At 41.5% G+C, this 20,649-nt stretch overlaps 1 protein-coding gene across 1 annotated transcript; it reads right to left on the bottom strand.

Annotated features, from left to right (window-relative positions):
- Nucleotides 1-665: 665 nt before the first annotated feature.
- DCAF4L1 (DDB1 and CUL4 associated factor 4 like 1) lies at nucleotides 666-4,457 on the bottom strand. The gene has a single exon (XM_004038614.5). The coding sequence runs from the start codon at nucleotides 3,932-3,934 to the stop codon at nucleotides 2,744-2,746; it is 1,191 nt and encodes a 396-aa protein (XP_004038662.1). The 5' UTR covers nucleotides 3,935-4,457; the 3' UTR covers nucleotides 666-2,743.
- Nucleotides 4,458-20,649: the final 16,192 nt, after the last annotated feature.

Here is a 20,649-nt window from a genome sequence, read left to right as displayed (position 1 = left end):
GTTCATTCTCACTGCAAAAAGGATTCCATTGTGTTAATATCCTACAATTTATCCACTCTATTAATGAACATTTGGGTAGTTTCCAGTTGGAGCTATTAACAAATTATGGTGGACACAGGTATGCATTTCTGATTAATATATTCCTAGGACTGAAATTACTGGGTCATAGAGTATGCAAACTTCTAGCTTTAGCAATTACTAACTTTTCCAAGTGCTTGTACCAGTATACACTCAACAGTATATGAAAGTTCTATTTGCTCACAACTGCACCAACATTTGCTTCTCTTTTTTTAATTCCCAACGTCACTCCACCTGATCTATTTTATTTTAACCATTATAGTGAAAGTGGTGTGGCACTGTGGTTTTAATTTGCATTTCCTTGACAATAAATGAAGTTGGATGCCTTTTCAAATGTATATTAGCCATTTGGATCTCCTCTTTTTCTCCTATTCAAGACTATTGCCTCCCTTTCTTTTAGGTGTGTTTTTCTTACTGATTTTTTTTTTTGCATTTGTTTTCTTTGCAAATGAGGATAAACAGTTTATCAAGTTATGTAGTCATTTTTTGTCAATTGCCAAATAAATGACATATCAGTATCAGACATATATATATATACATATATATGTCTGCAGCTACTTCTTACTGAATGATTACGATGTCTTTTCTTCATTGTTTTGTTTTATTTTGAATGCTTACAATGTAAAAGGAACAAGATACATATCCTTTAACCCTGTATCTACTTTATCATTTAGTTTTATTATCTAAGACATTTTACACTGAAGAAACAACAGCAAGTAAAGCTTACACAATTTCTCATGTCACATATCAAGTTAGTATAAAAAACTGACTGAAAGGATTCCAAAAATCTGTGCCTAACCACACTCCAATATCTTCTCTATTGATCTACTCATCTTCTATCAATATGTAATTACATTAACCTCATCTATGTCATATAAAGCACATCTATCCCATCTATTTTAATTCTATGTATTGAAGTCACCAAATTTGTATTACCAGCCATGACATGACCCCTGATCTGCAGAATACTTTGTATCTCCGATTGGAGGTTTAGTAGATGTCTAAAACTCAGCATCATTCCCTTCACCTAAAGTTTTTTCTCCTCATCCTCCCCAGGTTAGTAAACGACACCATCATCTACCAGTTCTAAAGTTAACAAAAAAGCTGCCATCCTCAGAGCTTGCAGTGAGCCGAGATCGCGCCACTGCACTCCAGCCTGGGCGACAAAACGAGACTCCGTCTCAAAAAAAAAAAAAAAAAAAAAGCCGCCATCCTTTTTTCTTTCACTTTCTAGTTTACTCTCAGCAGCAAGCCTTATCAATAATACTACCTTCGAATGATCTTCCAATGCAATCATTTCTGATCATTTCTACTTCTCACATGCAGGTCCAAGGCATCATTGTCCCTTGCCTGACTAACTACAATAGTGTCCTAATTGCTTATTTTTATTTTTTGAGGAATAACATATATACAGTAAACTATAAAAACGTGAAGCATATAGATATATGAATTACGTATGTATCAAGTGTCAAGATAAAGAAAACTCAGCATTCCTAAAGCTTCCCCATGTCACTTCTCAAACATCCTAAAAAGAAAAAAAAAAAATCCTTTTTTTCTACAGAGGTACGTACTACTCTACTCTACCTTTAATCACCATAGACAAATTTTTACTGCTTTTGAACTTTAGAATTGAATCATACAGTTTGTACTCATTTCTACCTAATTTCAGTCAACATGTTGAGATTGGTCCATACTGTTTCACATAGCAAGTGTGCCTTATTTTCTATTATTATGCAGTATCCGATTGTATGATTATATCACGAATTTTAGCATTTTCGAAATTCAGATCATTTCCAGGCTTTGGCTATTAAGAAGTAGCAACTAACATTATTACACGTTTTTTTTTCTTCCTTGCTTAGTAGAAAAAACAGGCTCTTTAACATTTTTAATAAATCTCTCACAAACTGCTGCTCCTAGATTACAAAAAGTCAAAGCCAATTCCTTGAATCTGAACTTCAAGTCACCATAATAGAAACCGGAGCTGCTGTACCTTACATTCTTAAAGGTACCTCAACAAAAGCACATCAAGGACTGTTTCAAACTTCTAGTATTTAAAAAGATCCATCTTTCCTTCCAATGCCTATGGATGATAACAATAAAAGGAGAATCTTAAGAGATCTGCTATTGAGTTTGAGAAGGCCAAATTTAATGATTCCAAACTCCAGCCTTAAATACTTCTGTAGAGACTCCGAGAAATTACTTCTCCCTTGTCTCCACTCCCACTGGCTTCCTCAAGCGCAGATGCCTGGGACCCTGTATGATTAGTCAAACAGTCTTACCAGTACCATCATTATGCTTCTCTAAAGGGCTACTAGTGAAAGAAGCTGCTTTATTTTAGTTTTTGCCAATCTTCAGTCCTTAGAAAAGTCTTAATTATTAAAAAAAAAAAAAAAGGGTTGGGGAGGTGGTTAACTGTTCTAAGGCATTCAACAAGAGGAAACAGGTACCTTTTATGAAAAGGACTTTCAAGTTAAGTCCACAGTTTAACTGAAATAACTTTACAAGAATGTCTGCACATAAAACTCTTAACACCTTACCCCTGGCAGCCGGATGGATGCGATCTATACACAACACGTCTCTTAAAATGCTCTCACAGAAACGGTAATAAGATACTCTTAACTTCCTTAAGTCAAATCCACATTCGGCCGCGCTGCCACCTGCAGAATTAGCTGAAGGGGAAACAATAAAGGTCCTGCCGGACAGCCATGAGCAGCCCTGGTGCTGCTCCCCGGATGCCCCCGAGCCGAGAAGCGAAGGCCACGCTGGGAATGTCGTCCTCGGAGGCAGAGTACGGGGAAGGGATGGTTCTGAGCAGGTGAGCATCATGGAGGCTCCAGATTCTCGTGTAGCAGTCCTGGCCCACTGCCACCACGATTCCCTCTTCCTCGTGCACATGCAGGGGCAGATAGGCGGACTCATTCACGTGACCTTCGTACTGCCTTACACATTTAGTGGCCCTCAGATCCCACAGCTTGATCTTTCCAGTCATGTCTGATGCCATCAGGCATTGCTCTTCTTGGAGGATTTGCACAGAGGTCACTGCTGAGTCATGGAACAGGCGAGTGGCCCTCCACCCCTTGCCTCGATTTCTACAACGCAGATCAATGGCAAAGATCTCCCCGGAGCGACAGCCATTAAACAGCAAAGGAGCCGTACTAGCAAACTGCTGGGCCAAGACATCACTGCTGGTATCAAATGACTGCTGGTGTCCCGTCGCCACGCTGGTCAACAGGACCTGCTGAGACAAGCCTGCACTAAAGCAGTTATATGCCCGGGTGTTGAGGGACCACGCACAGGACCAGGCCTCTGGGATCTGGAAACTGCAGAGCATGCCAGGCTGGTTAACTCTTGTGTGAACACTTAAGAACCGCGACGCTGGGAGCAGCACTGCACAGCTTGGAGCATCTGTGATTCCCTCGAAGCACAGCAGAACGTGAGAGTCCAACTGGTTCAGCGAGGCCCAGCACAGGGACTTCACCTTCCGGTTGGGGACGTAAAGGTTTCTGAGAACGTACACGTGGAACGAAGGGATCTTCAGAGTTCGCAGGCTGATGATGCCGTACTTGGAGCCTTCGACTTCGACCTGGTTCACTACGAAGAGCTGGTCGCTGTTGGTACTCGCCAGAATGAAGTTAAATCGGTCGCTCGCCAAAGAGGAGGGATCCAAGCTCCGAATTTGGACCTTTTTCCGCTCCATGCAGCTCACACGCAGCTCGTTGGCTAAACGGGAGTAACTGGTTACGTTGAGGAAACCTAGCTGGCTTTTTCGGAGCATGGAAGATGCATTAAATCCCATTCTGGCTACCTTTTTCCGCTTGGCCTCTTCCTCGAGGAGTCGCAGCCTTTCAGCCTCCATTTCCTCCTGCGGAATGTTCCTCGTGACAGGAAATTCTGCAGGATGTTGTTCTTCTCCGTGACAGGATGTTCTTTTCCGTGACAGGAAGTTCCGTCCGGGTGCAAGCGGAAGTGTTGCTACTTTTTATCCTCTGTATTCTAGGAGGAAGTCCATTGTTGCGGATATGTATTACAAGTCTGTTTTCCTACTCTGTGGGTTGTCATATTCTCTCAGTGGTGTCTTGATGAAAGGAAGTTCTTGATGTTAAATTTTTTCCTTTCTCTTTTTGAGACAGGGTCTTGCTCTTTCACCCAGGCTGGAGTCCAGTGGCACGACCCCGCGGCTCACTGCAGCCTGGAACTCCTGGGCTCAAGTGATTCTCCTACCTCTGCCCTACTTAGCTGGGACTATGGGCTCACAACACCATGCCAGGCTAATTTTTTTGTAAAGATGGGGTCTCCCTGCTTTGCCGATGCTAGTCTGGAACTCTTGAGCTCAAGCAGCCTGTCCGCCCCAGCCTCCCAAAGTGCTGGGATTACAGGCATGAGCCCACGCGCCCTGCCTGTATTTCTTATTTTTTTATTTTTTATTTTAAGACGGAGTCTCGCTCTGTCGGCCCTGCTGGAGTACAGTGGCGCGATCTCGGTTCACTGCAAGCTCTGCCTCCCAAGTTCACGCCATTCTCCTGCCTCAGCCTCCCAAGTGGCTGGGACTACAGGTGCCCGCCACCACGCCTGGCTAATTTTTTTTGTATTTTTAGTAGAGACAGGGTTTCACCGTGTTAGCCAGGATGGTCTCGATCTGCTGACCTCATGATCGGCCCGCCTCAGCCTCCTAAAGTGCTGGGATTACAAGCGTGAGCCACTGCACTCGGCTGCCTGTATTTTTAAAATACAGTTAGAGACCAGCCTGGGCGGCATGGTGAAACTTTGTCTCTAAAGAAATACAAAGATTAGGCCGAGCGCAGTGGCTCACGCCTGTAATCCCAGCACTTTGGGAGGCGGAGGTGGGCGGATCACGAGGTCAAGAGATTGAGACCATCCCGGCTAACACGGTGAAACCCCGTCTCTACTAACAATAAAAAAAATTAGCCGGGCGTCGTGGCGGGCACCTGTAGACCCAGCTACTCGGGAGGCTGAGGCAAGAGAATGGCGTGAACCCGGGAGGCGGAGCTTGCAGTGAGCCGAGATCGCGCCATTGCATTCTAGCCTGGGCAACAGAGCAAGACTCTGTCTCAATAAATAAATAAATAAATAAATAAAATACAAAAATTAGCGGGGTATGGTGCACACCTGTAGACCCAGCTACTCAGGAGACTGGGAGGGAAAATCACTTGAGCCTAGGAGTCTTGGAGGGAAAATCACCTGAGCCCTGAAAGTTGAGGCTGCAGTGATCACCCCACTGCACTCCAGCCCAGCCAGGAGACAGAAAAAGACCCTGTCTCAAAAAGAAAGAAAAATAAGTAAATAAACTATGAATTTGTCCAAATTGTCCATTTGTTTCATTAATGGTTAGTGTCTTTCGTGTTCTGCTCAGGACATTAGTACCTATTACATGATACTAGTAAAGTTTTGGGGTGTCTTCAAGAGGAGGCTGATATCTCCAGTCCCCATCTGGATGTTTCCTTTGCCACAAAGCTTGCTGACTCCCCCTACGCTATGAATTTCCAGGAATTTTGGAGGACTGGGGAGAGTTGGTAGGGACTACAGAGAAATCCGGTGATATCTGGACTATGGATCCTGTCGGAATCTACAGGCCCCAGAGCTGGGATCACAGAGAGCACAGGAGATTGAGGCCCACACACTTGCCATGGAACATAACATGGGACAAGGGATTTCTATGTATCAGAAGAATGTGTTTCACCACTGCCAAATGGAAGTCAGCTGACAGATGCAGAAGTCTTGCAAAGGGCTATCAAAGCATAGAGGACTGCTTGATACTGAGTTATCAGTGGGGCTGTTAGGAACCCCATGCATTCTCACTAACAATGACCTACAGAAAGCAGATAGCAACATGGCGGCAGTCAGACATTTAAGGCATTGCCTGTTTTCCTTCTTAAACCTCCTGACCCCACCATCGGAAGAGCAGGCACATGGAAAAAAAGAGGGGTGTAAAGAAAGTTGGAACTACAGGTCTAGTCTGCTCTGGAAGGCATGGAGGAAGTTTTTGAAATAAATATGAGACTAATATTTTAAATCAGTAGGACCTAATCTTAATACCTAGAATGAAAGTTTTAATAACTAAGGAGGCTGATACTTTGAAGCAATGAAATCTGACAAAATACCAAGTGTAGAAATGATGAGACTTTCAAGCTTATGCTTCTTGAGGTGAGATTCTCAATCAAACTGATTACACATCTTTGTCTACCCTAGTATACTGTGGACATCTTTAGACAGGGATTGTTTCTTATCCATCTTTCTATCCTTACTGTCTAGTGTATAATATAGTACATGGGACATAGGATATAGATAAGTGAATGAAGGAATGAAAATTATAAGAACTACATGTTTAATTCTCCTTTATTTCATAGGCTCCTTCACTGAGAGGAATAAGGGATTAAGGTTATTTCTGCAAAATCTATCCAACTTCTACTCTACAGGGAGAGCTTTCAATCTATTTCCACTTCTTTTTTTCAATTTTTAATTCCTGTGGATATATAGTAGGTGTATATATTTATGGGGTACACGAGACGTTTTGATACAGGCATGTAATGTGAAATAAGCACATCAGGGTAAATGGGGTATCCATTCCCTTAACCATTTATCCTTTGAGTTACAAACAATCCAATTACACTCTTTAAGTTATTTTAAAACATACAGTTAAGTTACTATTGACCATAATCACCCCGTTGTGCTATCAAATAGTAGGTCCTATTCGTTTTTTGTGTTTTTTTTTTTTTTTTTTTGAGTCTTGCTCTGTTGCTCAGGCTGGAGTGCAGTCGCGCGATCTTGGCTCATTGCAACCTCTGCTTCCTGGGTTCAAGCGATTCTCCTGCCTCAGCCTCCCGAGTAGCTGGGACTACAGGCTCCTGCTACCATGCCAGGCTAATTTTTGTATTTTTAATAGAGATGGGGTTTCACCATATTGGCCACACTGGTCTCGAACTCCTGACCTTGTGATCCGCCTGCCTCGGCCTCCCAAAGTGCTGGGATTACAGGCATGAGCCACTGCGCCTGGCCAGTCCTATTCATTATTTAACTTTTTTTTTTTTTTAACTCATTTACCATCCCCACCTCCCCCTTCTTTTTCTGATTAACTAACTTTCCTTCCCTCTCAATAAACATATAAATCAACCTTCTAGAAAAAATAAGTCTCCTTAAATGCTACATGACTTTTTATCTACTGTCTTAAAAAATTATTTCAGCCTTTAGGATTCTTTCCTTCTCTTTTAGGAATTTACATACTCCATTCCCACCATGCCACTCCATTTCCTTCATCCACCATCTCTTCCCATTTCTCCATAGAAGAAATTGGAAACGTTCCCCATAACTCTCACAACTCTGCCCCTCAGGTCTTACCCCAGCTCAAGGTCCCATACTCACCCTGCCCAACCACATCGTGTGACCTTTGCAGCAGTGGTTCTCATCCTGGGACAACTGTTGGCAATATCTGGAGACATTTTTAGCTGTCACAACTGGATACTACTGGCATCGAGTGGGTTGAGGCTGGAGATGCTGCTAAACATCCAACACACAGGGCAGCCTCTTACGACAGAGAATTATACCCCAAAAAACTCCTCTCCTCAGAGTTAAAATTCAGAACTGTGTATAAAAGGCAAGGCTTACCAGCTTCCACCATGTGTGTGTGTGTTTTAAATTCCTAAATCTTCACACATGCCACATGCCTCTTAATACTGACCGTTTTTCCCATCCCCCACCTCTGTTCATGTCTGAAGCCACTTCCTCACTTTAGCATCACTGTTGTGAGTCACAGAGAGAGGAACAAGGGGCAACATTCCTCATCTTTTTACTCCAATATCTATACAAGAGGGATAGGGAGGTAAAAAGATAAACAGGGATAGATTCCTACTCTATTCTATTCTGAGCCTCTTGCAAAGTCATATTCCAAATGCTTCAGATAGGCTTCACTGCAGCTTATTTATTCTTACCAATTTCACTATACTTTTTCCCAATATCTCCAACATCCCTTTTCTTGTCTTTGAGAAGCTTGCTGGAAATAACTTTTGTCTGACATGAATCTAAACGTATTATATTTCTGTGACATTTTACACTAATTATTGCTCTTTCTAAAAATACCCAGGCCTTTACTTTTTAGCCAATTTTTTTGTTGTTGTTGTTTCTAAAACAGAAGGTGAACTGGGTCAATTCAGGTATTAATTTTAGCTATGCCATATCAACTTCTGGACACAAGCAGCTAAAGAGAAACTGGAATGGGAAGAAAATTCCATTCCTGCCCTGTTTCCTGGTTAGGAAGGAGCAGACTTTAGAGAAGGAAGGCCAAGCATGGTTTGTAACAGGCTGAAAACATGCCCTTGAAAGCTGAGGCCTCAAGTGTGCCTGTGAAATGGTAAACAAACCCGGTAATGGTAAATGAGCCATGGCTTTGGCTTATTTGCAATAAGGAACAAATCAATTGAAGTATTTCATATTCCTCTCAGAAGAGAACCATAAAGAGCCGTGAGACTTCCCAAACAATTGGGATAAATGGGAGAATTTAATAAATAGAATGAAACAAACAGAAGGAAATAAAAAAATGAGCAAAATGCTTTTTAAAAAGCTAAAAACATTTTAGAAAGTGTGAGAATAATAATTACTAAACCCACATGTCTGTAACAAATGAATTGCAATGAAAGGCCAGAGTACAAATAAGAATTATTCATTAACTTGCACTGTAGCATCTGCTACTTGTTATTTCAGCAAATGAATTGTGCAGTAATGACAGTGAATTCTAAACTTGAATATCTAATAATTGAACAGTCATTCCTGCTTCCTACTTGCAAGAAAAAAAAAAAGGAACTAAAAGAAAGGAAGAAAAAATAAAAGTTACTTAAAAATATGGTAAACTGATGCCAAGACTGGTGATATAATTCAATATACCATTCGAACTGGGCAGCAGGCTTCCCACTGACCCAGCTGCTGAGTACAGAGGTTTTTATGGTAACAGGGGAGCTCTAACATGGCAGCCCAATATTTTACACCCTTGCTGCATTTTCTGATAATGGACTCACACTCTTATTCCTTTTCCATAAACAAAGCATTCTGTTGCCTGTTCATCCCACTCTCCACCCAAGGAGTACCACATCACAATGGAAACCATTCTCCAGGCAATGGGTTTCAGCTATTAATCACTGGGATGTCAAATGAGAAAATATGTGATTGGTTAAGCTTAGAAACAAGGTCAGGAATGAAGAATAATAAATTTGAAAGCAGACATTGTTTAACAATTGCTATGGGAAATGGATTCTGGATTACACATAAAGTTTTAAAATAACTTCAGGTCTCCTGAGCTAGATTTTTTTTTTTTTAATGATAGCACTCAGTGCCAGTGAAGAGCATTTATATTTTGTGACTGCACAGCATATTTTGAACATACTTCCAATATCTGGGGAATGTCCTACCTGTGAGCCTACCTCCCCAAAGTAGAAGGCTGGAACTTGCTCTCCTGGGCTCCTTTGGAGCAAGGGCCCACACATGTGACAAACCACCAACCAACCATCAGAACATCTATGAGAAGCTACAATTTGAAATAAAGTAATGGGAAAAGTAAGGCATCTCAAGGAACATATTCTGCAAGGGAAGAGGCGTAAGGCAAAATACAACCAGTGGAGGTGGTAAGGACACATGTCCAGGGGAGTGTCCCAGTAATAGTGGTGACTGTTCCCAATGGAAACTGCATTATTCCTGGTTAGACAGCTTCCAAGCCTGATTCCCTACTCCGTCCAGACTTTTAAATACCTAATATCCTTTTAAAAAAAATTCCTCTTCTGTTTAACTAGAGTAAGTTTTGTTTCAAGCATTCAATGTGTATTTATTGAGTGCCTACTACGTTCCAGGAACTGGTTTTTAACAATGAACAAAACAAAAAGTGATTCTTGTCCTAATGAAGCTTACACTCTGGTGGGGACACAAATGAGAAACAAAATAAACAAATGTGTGATAATGCTATGTGCATTATGATAGGCACTATATGGCAATAAGTACTATAGAGAAAAATTAAGCAGGAAAAAAGAAATGTCAGTGTGGAAGTGGGTGTAGTATATTTAAATAGGGAGGTGAGGAGAGGACTCACCAAGGTGACATTTGAATAAAGATCTGAAGGAGGTAAAGGAATGAGTCAAATTGATATCTAAGACAACATTCTAGGTAGGAGGAATACTTTTGTACTTGGCAAATTCAAAAAAGTGCAAAAAGCCAGTGTGGCTGGAACACAGCAAATGAGGGAATAAGTAGTAGGAGATGAGGAACAAGAAGTGTGATCAGGAGGCCTTTGTTGGTCACTGCAAGAGCTCTGAAAGTAGAAGCCACAGAAGGGTTTTGTGCAAAGGAGACATATTCTGATGTATGATTTAACAGAATTATTGTGGTTGCTGTATCAAGACAAATTGGGGAGAGGCAGGCAAAAGCAGAAGAGAAAAGTGAGGAAGCTACTGGAATAATCGAGGTAAGACATGAAGGTTGTTTATTCACAGTGATAATTGAGCTGGGTGAAGAGAGAATCTGATTGTGGATATATGTTAGATTTGTTTGTTTGTTTGTTTTTTGTTTCTGTTTTTTTGAGATGGGGTCTCACCATGTTGCCCTACCTGGTCTTGAACTCCTGGGTTCAAGCAGTCCTCCTTCCTTAGCCTCCTAAGTAACTGGGATTACATGTGTGCAAACTGTGCCTGGATATTTCTGAATATATTTTGAAGGTATAACTGACACAATTTGTTCATGGATTGTTTTGGGGACATTCTGATGACCTAATGCTTCTGACAACTAGAATTAGCATATATGATTTAATGTGGTTTCTAAGAATCAAAAGCCAGAAATATGTACTAAAACATTATTAGTGGTGCTATAAACCCCCAACATTGATATATTGATATAGAGCTTTAGAGTCAACACTATCTGATGCATGTAATAAAATATATCATCATTACATGCCAAATTCATTTTTTAAAGTATTTATTTTCAGCACTATGTGCAAGACATAGTAATCTAGTAATATCGCCAAACATTTTAAATAGCACTAGAGTTTACAAAACACTTTAACATCCATCCTTGAACACAGCCAGATTCTGTAACTCACAAAGTGCTACATCACAACTATACTCTGAAGCAGGATTCCACCAACACCTAAGTTTCACTTTCTTAGTTATAAAATACTTTCTACATATGTTTCTTGAACACTAAGCCCATATGCTATGGACTGAGTAGGCCCCCACAAAATTCCTATGTTGAAGCCCTAACCTCTAGTATGTCTGTATTTGGAGAAAGGGCCTTTAGGAGGTAATTAAGGTTAAATGAAGTCAAAATGGCACTGTATGAGTCCATTTTCATGCTGCTGATAAAAGACATACCCAAGACTGGGTAACTTATATAGGTAAAAGAGTTTAATGGACTTACAGTTCCATGTGGCTGGGGAGGCCTCACTATCATTGCAAAAGGCAAGGAGGAGCAAGTTACATCTTACATGGATGGCAGCAGGCAAAAAGAGAGCCTGTGCAGGGAAACTCCCGTTTTTTAAAACCATCAGATCTTGTGAGACTTATTATCACAAGAACAGCACAGAAAAGACCCACCCCCATGATTCAAATATCTCCCACTGGGTTCCTCACACAACACATGGGAATTATGGGAGCTACAAGATGAGATTTGGGTGGAGACACAGAGCCAAACCATATCATTCCGCCTGGGCCCCTCCCAAATCTCATGTCTTCACACTTCAAAACCAATCATGCCTTTCCAGCAGTACCCCCAAAGTCTTAACTCATTACACCATTAACTCAAAAGTCCACAGTCCAACATCTCATCTGAGACAAGGAAAGTCCCTTCCGTCTATGAGCCTGTAAAATCAAAACCAAGTTAGTTACTTCCTAGATACAATGGGGGTACAGGCTTTGGGTAAATACAGCTGTTCCAAATGGGGAAATTAGCCAAAACAAAGGGGCTACAGGCCCCCCACACAAATCCAAAATCCAGCAGGGCACTCAAATCTTAAAGCTCCAAAATGATCTCCTTTGACTTCATGCCTTGCATCGGGTCACAATGATGCAAGAGGTGGGTTCCCATGGTCTTGGGCAGCTCTGCCCCTGTGGCTTTGCAGGTTACAGCCTCCCTCCTGGCTGCTTTCATGGGCTGGTTTTAAGTGTCTGCAGCTTTTCCAGGTGCAGGGTGCAAGCTGTCAGTGGACCTGCCATTCTGGGGTCTGGAGGATGGTGGCCCTCTTCTCACAGCTCCACTAGGCAGTGCCCCAGTAGGGACTCTGTGTGGGGGCTCCAACCCCATATTTCCCTTCCACACTGACCTAACAGAGGTTCTCTATGAGGGGTCCACCCCTGCAGCACACTTCTGCCTGGGCATCCAGGTGTTTCCATACATCTGCTGAAATCTAGGCAGAGGTTCCCAAACCCCCATTCCTGACTTCTGTGCACTCACAGGCTGAATACAATGTGGAAGCTGCCAAGGCTTTGGGCTTGCACCAACTGAAGCCAAGGTCCAAGATCTATGTTGGCCCCTTTCAGCCATGGCTGAAGCAGTCGGGAGGCAGGGCACCAAGTCCCCAGGCTAAACACAGCGCAAGGACCTTGGGCCTGGCCCACGAAACCACTTTTTCCTCCTAGGCCTGTGACGGGAGGGGCTACTGCAAAGGTCTCTGACATGCCCTGGAGACATTTTCCCCATTGTCTTGGTGATTAACATACGGTTCCTCATTACTTATGCAAATTTCTGCAGTCGACTTGAATTTCTCCTCAGAAAATAAGATTTTCTTTTCTATTGCATTGTCAGGCTGCAAATTTTCCAAAGTTGTATGCTCTGTTTTCCTTTTGAAACAGAATGCCTTTCAACAGCACCCAAGTCACCTCTTGAATGCTTTGGTGCTTAGAAATTTCTTCCACAAGGTACCCTAAATCATGTCTCTCAAGTTCAAAGTTCCACAAATCTCTAGGGCAGGGGCAAAATGCTGCCAGTCTCTTTGCTAAAACATAACAAGAATCACCTTTGCTCCAGTTCCCAACAAGCTCCTCATCTCCATCTGAGACCACCTCAGCCTGGATTTCATTGTCCATAGCATTATCAGCATTTTGGTCAAAGCCACTGAACAAGTCTCAAGGGAATTCCAAACTTTCCCACATTTTCCTGTCTTCTGAGCCCTCCAAACAGTTCCAGCCTCTGCCTGTTACCCAGTTCCAAAGTCTCTTCCACATTTTTGGGTATATTTTCAACAACACCCCACTCTACTGGTACCAATTTACTGTATTAGTCTGTTTTCATGCAGCTGATAAAGACATACCTGAGAGTGGATAATTTATACAGAAAAAAGGGTTTAATGGACTTACAGCTACACATGGCTGGGGAGGCTTCACCCTCATGGCAAAAAGCGAAGAGGAGCAAGTCATATCTTACATGGATGGCAGCAGGCAAAGAGAGAGCTTGTGCAGGGAAACTCATTCTTTAAAACCATCAGATCTAGTGAGACTTATTCACTATCATAAGACCAGCACAGGAAAGAGCCACCCCTATGATTCAAATGTCTCCCACCATGTTCCTCCCATAACACGTGGGAATTATGGGAGATACAAGATGAGATTTGGGTGGGGATGCACACCCATATTAGGCACCCTAATCCAATAGGACTAGTGGCCTTTTAAGAGGAAAACAGAGAGATATCTATTTATCTCTGCATACACACACACTGAGGAAAGGCCATGTGAGTGCATGGTGAGATGGTAACTCCCAATAAACCAAGGGAAGAGGCCTCAGAATGAAACCTATCTTGCTGGCACCTTGAACTTAGACTTCCTACGTTCCAGAACTCTGGGAAAATACATTTTGGTTGTTAAACCATCCAGTCTGTGGCATTTTGTTATGGCAGCCCATGATGACCAATACACCACATTACAGAAGGAAAAGGTGGTCTTGATGTTGGCCAATTACATATACACACAAAATTCCAAGAATGTTCATTCACAATTTCATTCTCAGGCCATATAATCCAAATCACACAAGGTCCACAAATCCACAAGCCAATGAGCCTAGAATCACTCTTTTGATCTCTTCAACTTATCCCTAAGTTCCATTCACAGACACAGGGTGTTTGTCCTAGACTCTGGGGGAGCACTGTGAAATGACACCATGGTTACCAGAGAATCTCCAACAATCCCCTTCATACCCTCAATACTTGTACTGTCCAGTATCTTAGCTACTAGCCATATGTACCTATGGAATATGTACATAAATATTTGATATATAGCTAGTCTAATATGATATGCTATAAGAATACCATACCAGATTTCAAAGACTTAGTATGAAAAAATGTGAAATACGTTAACTTTTATGTTAATTATTGCTGAAATAATATTGTTGATATATTGGGTTTAATAAAATATATTATAAAAATTAACTTCACCTTTTTACTGTTTTTAATGTGGCTAATAGAAAATTTAAAATTACATATATGGCTCACATTAGTACCTTGCTTTATATTTCTATTGGACAGTGCTAATTCTCTCTCTCTCTCTCACACACACACACACACACACACACACACACACACACACACAGTCTCTTAGTTCTTTTGATATACAGTACTCACTCCTTCCTTGAAGTCCCTGCTCCAGCTCTTCTTGAGTCTTGTCTCCAAAGGATGTTGTTAGTATTTCTCTACTCAGACTGGTTCTGCTATTCATAGCAGTCAGGTTTCAGAACATGAGTGTGCATGAGGCAGAGGGGAAAAGTTGTCATGGGGGTCTGCCCCCCATGTAAATATCTGATGCAATTAGATATTTTTCCTCATTACACTGATGCTTTTTCTGCTTTACTATCTTAGGCAATATCAAAACCCATCCTTTATTTATTTATATTTTTTAAATTGAGACAAGGTCCACTCTGTCACCCAAGCTGAGTGCAGTGGTGCAATCACAGCTCAGTGCAGCCTTGACCTCCCAGGCTCAAGCAACCTTCCCACTTCAGCCTCCCCCAGTAGCTGGGACTATAAGCACATGCCACCATGCCCAACTAATTATTTATTTATTTTTGTACAGAACAGGGTCTTGCTATGTTGCACAGGCAGGTCTCAAACTCCTGGACTCAAGCACTCCTCCCACCTCAGACTCCCAAAGTGCTGGGATTACAGTTGTGAGACAACTGGGATTACAGTTGTGATTACAGTTGTGTTCTGGCCAAAAACACACCCTTCTATTAAGATAGCCTTGAGAGATTCAACATTCTAGAAAATGGAAGACAGTGGTAGGGGAGAGAACCTTCCACCACACAAAATTATTTTCATTCAATATTACTCTCCAAATTTTACAAGAGGAAACAGATGTTCAGAGTGGTTAAATTTGTTACCCAACGTCACAGAGCTGTATGTAATTAATACTGAAGTCTGGTATCTGATCTTTATTCATTCCTGTTACCATTATATCACAATATCATGTGTCTCCAAAATTTAAATTTTGACAATTCAAAATTTTAGACTATCTGGGAGGGAACAAGACAGGGGGTGGTCATCATTACAAACATCAATTACCAGAAAGTATCTGAAGAATAGTTATTTTCTAATCCTTTGGAATATAAATATGTGGGAAATTATGTTAACTACTTAATTTATTTAATAAAGCAATTCACAGAATTGTTCTAATTATAGATTGTATTAGTCTGTTCTCATGTTGCTATATAAAGACATACCCAAGACTGGTAATTTATAAAGAAAAGACATTTAATTGACTCACAGTTCAGCATGGCTGGGGAAGTCTCAGGAAACTCACAATCATGTCAGAAGGGGAAGTAAATACACCCTTCTTCACATGGAGGCAGCAAGGAGAAGTGCAGAGTGAAGGGGAGGAAAGCCCCCTATAAAACCATCAGGTCTCGTGAGAACTCACTATCACGAGAACAGCATGGACGTCAATTACCTTCTACCAGATCCCTCCATGATACATGTGGATTATGGGCGCTACAATTCAAGATGAGATTTGGGTGGGGAAGCAACCAAACTATATCATTCCAACCGTGGCCCCTCCCAAATTTCATGTCCTCACATTTCAAAACACAATCATGCCTTCCCAACAGTCCCCCAAAGCCTTAACTCATTCCAGCATGAATTCAAAAGACCAAGTCTTAAGTCTCATCTGAGACAAGGCAAGTCCCTTCCACCTATGAGCCTCTAAAATCAAAAGCAAGTTACTTCCTAGATACAATGGAGGTACAGGCACTGGGTAAATACACCCATTCCAAATGGGAGAAATTGGCTAAAACAAAGGGGCTACAGGCCCCATGCAAGTCTGAAATCCAGTAGGGCAGTCATTAAACCTTAAAGTTCCAAAATGATCTCCTTTGACTTCATGTCTCACATTTGGGTCATGCTGATGCAAGAAGTGGACTCCCACAGCATTGGGCAGCTCCACCCCTGTGGCTTTGCAGGGTACAGCTCCCTCCTGGCTGCTGTCACAAGCTGGTGTTGAGTGTCTGTGGCTTTTCCGGGAGCATGGTGCAAGCTGTTAACAGATCTACCACTCTGGGGTCTGGAGGACAGTGGCCTTCTTCTCAGAGCTCCATGAGGCAGTGCCCCAGTGGGTACTCTTGTGTGGGGGCACCAACCACACATTTTCCTTCCACACTGCCCTAGCAGAGGTTCTGCATGAGGGTTCCACCCCTGCAGCAAACTTCTGCCTGGACATCCAGGCATTTCCATACATCCTCTGAAACCTAGGTGGAGGTTCCCAGATCTCAGTTCTTCTGCGCACCCACAGACTCAACACCACATGGAAGCTGCCAAAGCTTGTGGCCTGCATACTCTGAAGCCACGGCCTGAGCTGTACCTAGGCCCCTTTTAGCCATAGCTGGGACACAGAGCACCAAGTCCCCAAAACTGCACAAAGCAACAAGGTCCTGGGCCCAGCCCACAGAACCATTTTTAATTCCTAGGCCTCTGGGCCTGTGATGGGAGAGACTGCCAGAAGACCTCTGACATGCCCTGGAGACATTTTCCCCATTGTTTTGGCAATTAACCTTTGGCTCCTCTTTATGCAAATTTCTGCAGCCAGCTTGAATTTCTCCTCAGAAAATGGGTTTTTCTTTTCTATCACATCATCAGGCTGCAAATTTTATGCTCTACTTCCCTTTTAAACATAAGTTCCAATTCCAAACTATATCTTTGCGAATACATAAAACTCAAATGCTTTTAACAGCACCCAAGTCACCTCTTGAACACTTTGCTGCTTAGTAATTTCTTCCGCTGGATACCCTAAATCATCTCTCTCAAGTTCAAAGTTCCACAGATCCCTAGGGCAGGGGCAAAATGCCACCAATCTCTTTGCTAAAACATAGCAAGAGTCACCTTTATTCCAGTTCCCAGTAAGTTCCTCATCTCCATCTGAGACCACCTCAGCCTGGACTTCATTGTCTGTATTACTACTAGCATTTTGGTCAACGCCAAAATGCTCCAGGAAGTTCCAGACTTTCCAGCATCTTCCTGACTTCTGAGCACTCCAAACTGTTCCAACCTCTACTTGTTACCCAGTCCCAAAGTTGCTTCTATATTTTGGGGTATCTCTACAGCAGTGCCCCAGTACCTGGTACTAATTTACTGTATTAGTCTGTTCTCACACTGCTATAAAGAACTGCCGCAGACTGGGTAACTCACTCATTATCACAAGAACAGCAGCATGAGGGTAACCACCCTTATGATTCAATTACCTCCCACCAGGTCACTCCCACCAGGTCACTCAAATTGGATTATGAGAACTACAACTCAAGATGAAATTTGGGTGGGGACACAAGCCAAACCATACCATTGATGATGATGATGATGACAGCCAAAATTACTGAGCATTATGTGAAATACTATGCTAAACACTATATGTTTCAGCTCATTTTACCATTTCACAAAGTATGGGGTATTGTTATTCCCATTTTACAGAGGAAAAACAGGTCACACAGCTACAAAGTGATGGCAACCAGGTCTGTCACTCTTCAGAGCCCTAGAGACTGGTCACATTATATAGTCATACATCGCTTAATGAAGGATTACATTCTGAGAAATACATCGTTAGGTGATTTAGTCATTGTGCAAACATCATAGTGTACTTACACAAACCTAGATGGTATAGAGTACTACACAAATAGGCTAGAGCCTATTGCTCATAGATTACAAAGCTGTACAGCATGTGACTCTACTGAAGACTGTAGGCAATTGAAACACAATGGTTATTTGTGTAACTAGACACAGAAAAAGTACAGTAAAAATACAGTATAAAAGATTTTTTTTAAAAAGGGTAGACCTGTATAGGGCACTTATCATGAATGGAGCTTGTAGGACTGGAAGTTGCCCTGGGTGAGTGAGTAGTGAGTGAATGTGAAGTCCTAGGACATATCTGTATACTACTGTAGACTTCATAAATACTATATATTTAGACTACACAAATTTATTTTTAAACTTTTCTTTCTTCAATAATAAACCGTAGCTTTCTGTAACTTTTTTTACTTTAAAAACTTTTTGACTTTTCTTCCCCCCTCCCGAAGACAGTGTCTCTCTGTTGCCCAAGATGAAGTGCAGTGATGTTATCATGGCTCACTGCAACCACCAATTCCTGGGCTCAAGCAATGCTCCCACCTCAGCCTTCCAGACAGCTGAAACTACAAATGTGCACCACAACACCTGGCTTGTTTGTTTGTTTTAATTTTTGTAGAGATGAGGTTTCACTATGTTGCCCAGGCTGGTTTCCAAATCCTGGGCTCAAGCGATCCCTCTGCCTTGGCCTCCCATAGTGCTGGGATTACAGGTGTGAGCCATTGTACCCGGCCAACTTTTTAAACTCTTTTGTAATAACACTTAGCTTAAAACACAAGCACATTGTACAAACATACAAAAATATTTTCTTTCCTTTTATCCTCATATTCTATAAGCTTTTTTCTATTTTAAATTCTTAACTTTTTAAACTTTTTAAATTAAAAAGGAAGGCACAAACACACCCCATTAGCTTAGGCCTACACAGGTTTAGGATCATCAATATCACTGTCTTCTACCTCCAGGTTCCACTGGAAGGTCTTCAGGGGCGGTAACATGCATGGAGCTGTCATCTACGATAACACTGCCTTCTTCTGGATACCTCCTGAAAAAACTGCTGGAGGCTGTTTCACAGTTACATTGTTATTGTTAAGTATGTGTACACTCTAACAATAACCGATAACATAAACCACTGACATAGTTGTTTATTGTCATTTTCAAGTATTACCTAATGTACACAACTGTATCTGCTATACTTCCATACAACTGGCAGCACAGTAGATATGTTTATACCAGTATCACCACAAACACAATACATTGCCCTGCAACATTAGAAGAGCTAAGGCACCTCTAGGAGATATGAATTTTTCAGCACCATTTTAATTTTCTGGGACCACCATGATATATGCACCATCGTTGACTGAAAGTCGTTCTTCAGGTGTGACTGTAGTGACTTCCAATGATAATGGTTTTATCCCTGCTTCTTCCTAGGTGCCTCAGGATAAAAATCAAGTCTCTACCAATTTCTGGATAATCCCTAATAAAAACAGAATTGTAATTCTGGTCTGTATTTTCTAAACATTACAGATACATTTAGTTTTGAGCATTTCATAGACTGTGTTTGCATCCTTCTTATGTATTCATTTGGGAGGGTTTAGAAGGAGCGTGGTTTTGAAGAGGACTTATAATCATTTCCTGATTTTGAAGATGTACTTCTGGAGAGTGCTCTCACAGTTACAGAAGTGAATCTGATTTTGCTAAGTAATAGCACTTTTGCTTTTTGTCCCTTGCAAAAGCCCCAAAATCTCACAAATCACTAAAGAACTTACTCATGTAACCAAACATCACCTGTTCCCCCAAAACCTATGGAAATAAAAGAAAAAGAGAGTAAAGTAATTCGACTGGTGACACAGATCCAAAGAATTTTTTCTCAGAAAGGTGACTTAAAATATGGTCACACAAATTTTAGCCAATACCAACTCAACAAGTATGGCCTTGGGGGACGTTCTTTTAAATTCCAAGAGTCCCAGAATCTCCAAAGGTAAAATGAGAAGCATAACATAATGTAAAATATAGCTGTTGGTTCATATAAATCTTTATAGTATACAAATACTTTCACATACACTACCTCAAATAATCCTTTCCTAGCCACATTCTACAAATGAAAAAATCGAGGCCCAGAGAAACTAAGAGAATGTCCACAGATTGCAACCACTATTTGAGGACTTCCTGCCATCACTCCTGATGCTATTATTTATAACTCCTTGATAATGTTTTAACACTTGGGCTGCTGAATTGGATCTAATGTGCGATTAGCACACGTTTTTAAAGTCTGAATGCTTTTAGGCAAACCATGTAATTTCCAGCTCAGTTCAGTCTTCCCACTACTACCAATATTATCAATTCATGTGTGTGTGACATCATCCTGTGTTTATTTTCCTTAGGTAATAGTGATCACCTACTTGAACACTTGGGGTCTTGGCCATTTGTTTTTTCTTAAAAGCCTGATCAATATTCAATAGCAACCATTTTTAAAAAATTCCTCAAAAGAGGCCGGGCGCAGT

This window comes from Gorilla gorilla, chromosome 3 (genome assembly GCF_029281585.2).
Source record: "Gorilla gorilla gorilla isolate KB3781 chromosome 3, NHGRI_mGorGor1-v2.1_pri, whole genome shotgun sequence".
In the NCBI taxonomy this organism is placed as follows: domain Eukaryota; kingdom Metazoa; phylum Chordata; class Mammalia; order Primates; family Hominidae; genus Gorilla; species Gorilla gorilla.
This window is presented reverse-complemented; position numbering and strand designations above follow the sequence as displayed.